Raw genomic sequence first — 8,091 nt, 5'->3', positions numbered from 1 at the left:
GGTGAATAAATCATGCTAATGATTTGTGTACAACAAGGAGAACATGGAGATTGGATTTGTATATTTTTCCTGGCATTTCTCGAGTGTAAAATACATATTTGGCAAGGAAAGGAGTGTACCGAGGGGGGGGGGGGGCGTATACAAATCAGAGACATACATTATAGCGACTACTTGCGTGCGTTTGTGTGTGCGTTTCTAACTGAGGCTATAAGTCATTGAAATCTGTTTCATTTTCTTTTTTTCATGTCATGTGAAAGCAGTGAATCATAGCTTCAAATTGACATATTGGTTGTTCAGTTTGACCCACCAGTTTTGGAGATATGGCTTATAGAGTAATGTCTTGTTGTTGAGAAAACAGACTTGAAAGGTTCACTCCTGTGGTCTACACCTACAGTAGCTACATGTTTAAGCATTTATTTCATATTTACATGTCGATTTCAGCTCTGACATTTTTGTGAGCTTGTAGATCGGCTATTCTCGGCCAAAGCTTTCCCCCACAATGCGCTGGGATTTATTTAGGTTGTTTAACAGTGTGTTTGTCTCTCCTCTGCAGATGGAGGTGGATGCGGACGAGAAGCGCCATCGCACACGCTCAAAAGGTATCTGCTCACACGCACACGCACGCACACACACACTCTCGTGCATGCACGCTTCCAATCACAGTTGCCGCTGTTCAGGGTGACCTTCCCTCCCTCGAGACGCACACGCGGACAGACACGCACGCATATGAGCGCGTATGTGTGTACACCTATGCTTGTGCAGGTGCGTGCACACACTCCGCGCTGCACAAATCCCAGACCGTCACAGTTCAATTGACTTTTTTCACTCTACTCTTGACCACCCTCTCTCTCTCACTCTCTCTCTCTCTCTCTCTAGTTATCTCTCTCTCTCTAGCTCTCTCTCTCTCTTCTACCATACACATAGCCTATATTTGCATGTCAACACAAACAGGGTTCAATATGACGATGTTGTTTTCACCAGCCGTACAAGGACGTGTCACATGCCGTGAGCTCTAATGGTATACTCTCTCTCTCTCTCTCTCTCTCTCTCTCTCTCTCTCTCTCTCTCACCCACAGTGCCTGTGGACCCGGCGTTAACAGAACTCTTCAGGTCAGTGAGATCATGCAAGGGCACACACACACACACACACACACACACACACATGCTGTATAATGACACACGCACACTCGCACGCGCGCAGATATTGACTCTCACACGCATATAGAATCAACAATTGGCTGCAGTCAAATGGAAGCTCTCCAGAGAACACGCTGCCTTAACAGCGGGCGAATCAGCGACTCTGGGCGATACAAATCTCCTATTGGGCGTTCCTGCTGTCATTCGTCATTAATTTGTCATTTGTTTTGTTCGTAGAGGGTAAACAAAGCAACACATGAATGACGTTCCTCCGCCCCCTTTTCGACTATCGCCTCTTCTTCGCCTGCTATCAGCAGTGGTTGCCAGGTCCCATACATCAGTGGTTCCCAAACTTTTTCATGTCAAGGACCCCCAAATTGACACTGATTAGCCTGCGGACCCCCATTTGAAGAGATATGCCAGGGTCCCCCATAAGAGAAGACTTTTATACGGCTCTAGCAGATATTCTCAACCCGTTTAATTTCAAGATCCCCCAGTTTGACTTGCATTAGTCTATACGGACCCCCATTTAATGGCATTTCTATCTCTGGGACCCCCAAGTTATATTGTGAAATCAATGTTAATTTAACTCTGAGATTGTAGGTTCCATTTGTACACTCTCATAGTTACAGACCCATAAGGGTCCATTTGGTTCATAACTATCATTTAGCTGGGGACCCCCTGGAACTCCCTCAAGGACCCCTGGGGGTCCCTGGACCCCACTTTGGGAACCACTGCCATACATAGACAAATAAAGCACTTCCGGAAAATCCACCAGACTGTCGCCCGCTGTTAAAAACGTATTGTCAGTTATACTTGGTTGCATGTTGGTGTTGTGCTCTGTCAGAAGATGTTGCTCACAAATGTTGCGTGTTGTGAACTTGTACAGTATATCTGCCATTTACAGCATGCAACGCCAGCATGCAACTAAGTACATTTACTTAAGTACTGTACTACTTATGTAGAATTTTGAGGTATTTGTACTTTACTTGAGTATTTCCAATGTCCAGTACTTTCAGAGGCAAATATTATATTACTTACTTTTTTGGAAAACTTTAGTTACTTTGTAGATTTCCATTATTACAAAACATACATTCAGCCCTATACACATTTTCGCCATTTGAAAATAGCCGATCTACAAACTCACAATGTGTCGCGATGTGACGCATTGTGAGTTTGTAGATCTGCTATTTTCATTTTTATGCATTTGAAAACATGAAATGGGAGTGCTTTCAACTTTTTTGCTTTTAAGTACTTTTTAATGCCAATACTTCTGTACTTTTACTCAAGTACATTTCGATTTCCAGACGTTTTACTTGTAACAGAGTATATTTACATTGCAGTATTAGTACTTTTACTTAAGTAAAACATGTGAGTACTTTTTTCCACCACTGACTGCAAGTATAAATCAGGCTTAACCATTTTAAACCCCATATGGTTGAGCAGAGTCCCCCAGGGCTCAATACTAGTGAGTTTTCTGTGGGGAAAGCTTTTTATTGCTGGAAAATAGTCAATCACCAAAATTTGTCGATCTACTATTTTCAGCAAAACCTTTCCCCACAATACGGATGCTGGGCGGTTGATTGGTTATGCCGACTGCCACCTGCGTCTTTCTCTCTCTTCTGCTATTCACCTGCCTCTCTCCCTCTCTCTCTCTCTCTCTCTCTCTCTCTCTCTCTCTCTCTCTCGCTCTCTCTCTCGCTCTCTCTGTAAACGGCTTCAGTGTCACAAAAAATAATAATACGACGGTACAGTAATTATCACAACGAAATACATTTCTCTCTCTCTCTCTCCCTCTCTCCCTCTCTCTCCCTCTCTCTCTCTCTCTCTCTCTATCTGTGTGTCTCCGGTTACTGTAATACAATTTCCCTTTATGAAATATTCAATAAGAGAGTTTTCTCATCTTCTTGAGTGTTCCGAGGAAAACGAGCTAAATAATTCTGTTTTTGTCTCGTTGCACTTGACGATATTTAACATGATAGCCAATTATCAGTTCCGTTCCTCATACAACAGGCATATTCTCTCGAGTTCTCTTTTCTCTGTCACTGGCCGCCCTCGCGGTAATGTGGCTCGTTTCAAGTCAGTGAAGGGTGTGTCCAACCACAATTAAATTGCAGAAACCTTGCATGTCCAAATCAGTTACTTCAGCAAAGCATAATAATAACCTGCATTCCAATGGATCCAACGTATAGGAATTATTTAGTCACAAGCTCGCGTTAATATACTTTTTTTTATTAAGTGGTGCAAACCACTTCCTTAAGTGGGTGGGTAGCTGGCTGGCTGGCTGCCTGGGTATGAGCACGAAAACAGCATGGTAACTCTGTCATTTCTCAACCGTTTCGGACGCGGGGCGGCTCGCCGGAATCAGGCCGGCACCTTGGGTGCGTTCCTGTGGGTCTGGACCCCCCCCCCCCCCCCACACACACACACTTACACCACTTACTTCACATGGGTGTGATTTTTAAATATATGTTTATTAGTAGCAGGTTTCAACAATTTAAGTTTAGTTTGAACATGCCATTTTTTTCCATTTTCTCCCTCACCCCATCCCTCCCCCCACAGTTATCATCATCATTAAAACAATATAAAAAAAATAACAATAATAATGGAGTACAGACACACAAAAACAACAACAACAAAAAAGTCCAGTCCAATCAAACAACCATGCATATTTGACCAAGTGTAAACAATAGGACACAAAAAACGAATTTAAACACAGATGACAAAAACAATATAAATAACAAAAATAAAATAAAATAATTATCATTATGAGTTGGTTTATTCGACTTCAAGAGATAGTCACAAGTTATGTTAGAAAAGATTGCGTTGAATCGGAATGTTGTCACCCCCTATGAATGATATACTCCTTTATAGACAATTCTATCATTATGAGAAAGCAAAAACAAACACATAGTATTGACTCAATTAGTCTGTCGGAAGTACTCTCAGATTCTCAAAAAAGGTAATAAATGGCTGCCAGCTAGAAAATAACTGTTCTGTTGAACCTCTAATTGTAAACTTTATTTTTTCCAATTTTAAAAACCCCATAATATCCTTAAGCCAGATAGCTATAGAAGGAGGAGTTGGGGATTTCCATCCCAACAATATTCTACGTCTTGCTATCAGTGTGGCAAATGCCACCATATTAGACTGTTTCTGGGTTCATTAATCTGATGGTACCCCAAAAATAGCTATCTGGGGTGACGGCTCCAAACGAACCTCAAATATATCAGACAAAATCTCAAATATTTTAGTCCAATAGTGTACCAGCTTGGGGCAAGACCAGAACATGTGTGTGTGATTAGCTGGTGAGAGAGCACACCTATCACTTTATCATCAATTCCAGGATATATTGTGTCAAGTTTAGATTTGCAGTAATGAAGTCTATGAAAGACTTTGAATTGAATAAGGCCTAGTCTAGCACATGATGTTGATGTGTTGACTCGATCAATAGCCCCATCCCACCATTCATCAAGAAAGGTTTCACCCAACTCGGTCTCCCACCTATTCCTATATTCTTGTCCATAGGGAGGATGTTTAATCTCATAAGAGATTGATAAATCACTGAAATATGGCCCCTTTGCCCAGGATGCAGTATTAGAAGGTTGTCCCATGGTTTATTCGCTGGTTTCTCAGGGTAGGAGGGACATTGATTTTTAACAAAGTCTCTAATTTGAAAGTATCTGAAAAGATTATTGTGGGGTAGATCACATTTGGTACGAATTTTCTCAAAACTATACTGAATATATAGAGATCTGAGAATTTGACAAGACCTTTATCTTTCCTGTAGCTTAGCTTTCTCTGTTTGAAAGCTAAGTCTGACATAGAGGGAGGGAATAGGTCAATTTATAGAGCCATCTTTAAAGATTTAAACTGTGACCAAATCTTAATGGTGGCAATTACTACTGGGTTTTGGGTAAATTTAGATGGTGATAGGGGTAATTTAGAATAGAGTACTACTGGGAGAGACATTGAGTGGCATGATTTAAATTCCAGTACACACCAGTCAGTCAGAGGGGAGTGGAACCAGTAGGCCATTTTCTGAACATTGGCTGACCAATAAGTAAAATTGGGTAGAGCTAACCCCCCATCATCACGGCTCCTTTGTAGAACAGAAATTTAAATTCTGGGCTGTTTACCTCCCCAAATAAATGCCGAAATCATCTGATCTAAAGATTTAAAAAAGGGTTTAGGCAAGAATAATGGAATACATTGAAAGAGGTATGGTCATTCGTTAATATACTTTTCATTGGTTTACTATTTATTGAAACCCACGGACAGACTTTAAACTTGGCGTCCCTATTTCCACGTCTCGAAAAAAATAAATATATATAGGCCTTAGGCCTATATATCTAAAGTATCAGCTGTACAAGCTTGTAGGTCAGCTTTTTCCAGATACTTTTTCACAACACCGTCTTACGACGATACTGATAAAACAGAAGATGCAAGGTTTGCCCATTAGTGTGGATATTTTCATCTTCTCCAGGGTGTGCTGCTCCTTCATTCAACATCTATCTGTCCACGTCCTCCCTGGTAGGCTATACTGCAGGTGTAATGCAGGTGATCTATCTGTCCACGTCCTCCCTGGTAGGCTATACTGCAGGTGTAATGCAGGTGATCAGCATGTGTTCCTCCCTGGTAGGCTATACTGCAGGTGTAATGCAGATGATCAGCATGTGTTCCTCCCTGGTAGGCTATACTGCAGGTGTAATGCAGATGATCAGCATGTGTTCCTCCCTGGTAGGCTATACTGCAGGTGTAATGCAGGTGATCAGCATGTGTTCCTCCCTGGTAGGCTATACTGCAGGTGTAATGCAGGTGATCAGCATGTGTTCCTCCCTGGTAGGCTATACTGCAGGTGTAATGCAGGTGATCAGCATGTGTTCCTCCCTGGTAGGCTATACTGCAGGTGTAATGCAGGTGATCAGCATGTGTTCCTCCCTGGTAGGCTATACTGCAGGTGTAATGCAGGTGATCAGCATGTGTTCCTCCCTGGTAGGCTATACTGCAGGTGTAATGCAGGTGATCAGCATGTGTTCCTCCCTGGTAGGCTATACTGCAGGTGTAATGCAGGTGATCAGCATGTGTTCCTCCCTGGTAGGCTATACTGCAGGTGTAATGCAGGTGATCAGCATGTGTTCCTCCCTGGTAGGCTATACTGCAGGTGTAATGCAGGTGATCAGCATGTGTTCCTCCCTGGTAGGCTATACTGCAACTGTAAGGCAGGCGATCAGCATGTGTTGCCAGATTTTACAAAAAGAAACAAACAGCCAGGTCTCTGAAACCTAGCGTGGCCCATGATTTCTGGTCTAGAGGGGCGGGTGCCGGCAAGATCACGGCAGTGGATTGCATGGTTCACCAATCCGAGCATTGTATAGAGCGTCGCAGTCCCGCCCCCTTTCATGACGACGCCAGGCCCATGAAATGAATCCCAATGCATTTTTCCCATAGACATTTCAAAAAGTATTTATTATTATTATTATTCAAGTATTTTTATTGAAGTTTGCACATAAGACAGGACAGACAAGAGATACATGACAACAATTACAGAACAGATACAGGACAAAACAACAACACCAGTACTCAACATTCATGTATAAAATATAAAAGTCTGAAAAACAAGTATTTATTTAAAGACCTTTTAAGCGTCGTACGAAGGCAACTCGAGTCGTGACAAATCATGACAACAAACACAATATTTTGGACCAAACAAATAATTAAAAGAAGAAAAACAACAACAAAAGTTTTGTAACCTTCCGTTTTTTTTTCTACTTTCTAATTCTTTGTTTGGCCCAAAACATTGTGTTTATTGTCATGATTTGTCACGACAAGAGTTGGCTTTGTCTGCGGCGTAAACGTCTTTAAATAAATACTTTCTGAAAAGTCTATGAGGAAACTGAACAGGGATTTCTTTTCCGGGTCTCTCGAGGGGGCGGGACTGCGACGCTCTATTTGGGCACGCACTCCCTTCTGAAAATATGTGTTTTCAGATGGGAGTGGTTAAAGTGGTTAAACGCTGAAGCGACACCGATGCGTTCCCGTCCTAAATGGGTTAAAAATGGGCACTGGTGCTCCTTTAAAGGACCACTTCACCACTTTTTAACCTATCTTCATATAATAGGTCCTCACTAATAATCATGATAAAATGGCACAATTTCTTTCTACTCAGTCTGTGTCTCATAGGAGGTCTGTGGGCAGTTTAGAAACCGTCTTCCAGTGACATCATCATTAGGCAGATTCTTTTTTAAACAAAAATGTTTAGATTTCCATTATCGTGAGAACGATGGCTTCCATTTTCGCATTGCAACTTTTCAGGACTAGAAAGCCTGCAGTTTTTATTAGCTTGTATTCCCCATCGATGATGTCACTGGAAGACGGTTTCTGAACTGCCCACAGCCCTCCTATGAGACACAGACTGAGTAGAAAGAAATGGTGCCATTTTATCATGATTATTAGTGAGGACCTATTATATGAAGATGGGTTGAAAAGTGGTGAAGTGGTCCTTTAAGCCCAATTCATAATGGTAAACAACTAAACACCACTATGCAGAAGGGTGTCCATAAAGTGACATCCTATATAGGTGGACTTACAGTAGTCCGTCTGTCCAGGTTTACCACTTCAGCTCTATGTGCATTTCGGCCATTTGAAAATAGCCGATGTACAAGTTCACAATGCATCACGATGTGACACATTGTGAGCTTGTAGATCTGCTATTTTCAAAATATATGTAGACATTTGAAAACCTGAATAGAGACATTCTGCATAATGAGTACTTTTACTTTTGGTACTTTAAGTACATTGTGATGCCAATATTTTTGCACTTTAAGGGGCGACTCACACGTGCACAACAGATTGGTGTATGCTTGTTGTATGAGATGTATAGCTGATGCAAGCTCGCAATGCATTTCCAATGGGAGTCACATGGTTTGACACAACATTTGTGTTGTATGAGGG

The 8,091-nt window shown here is 41.8% G+C and overlaps 1 protein-coding gene across 1 annotated transcript in view; it reads left to right on the top strand.

Moving 5' to 3' along the window:
• Positions 1-553: 553 nt before the first annotated feature.
• LOC306942867 (myelin transcription factor 1-like protein) overlaps positions 554-8,091 on the top strand; it is a gene marked incomplete at its 5' end in the record, with an annotated part of 89,226 nt that continues 81,688 nt past the window's right edge. Inside the window, 2 exons of the mRNA XM_079529015.1 lie at positions 554-599; positions 1,077-1,110. Coding sequence (XP_079385141.1) covers positions 554-599; positions 1,077-1,110 — 80 coding nt within the window. The remainder of the gene's footprint in view (positions 600-1,076; positions 1,111-8,091) is intronic.

The sequence above is a fragment of the Electrona antarctica genome (assembly GCF_951216825.1).
Source record: "Electrona antarctica genome assembly, chromosome: 18".
Classification (NCBI taxonomy): domain Eukaryota; kingdom Metazoa; phylum Chordata; class Actinopteri; order Myctophiformes; family Myctophidae; genus Electrona; species Electrona antarctica.
This window is presented reverse-complemented; position numbering and strand designations above follow the sequence as displayed.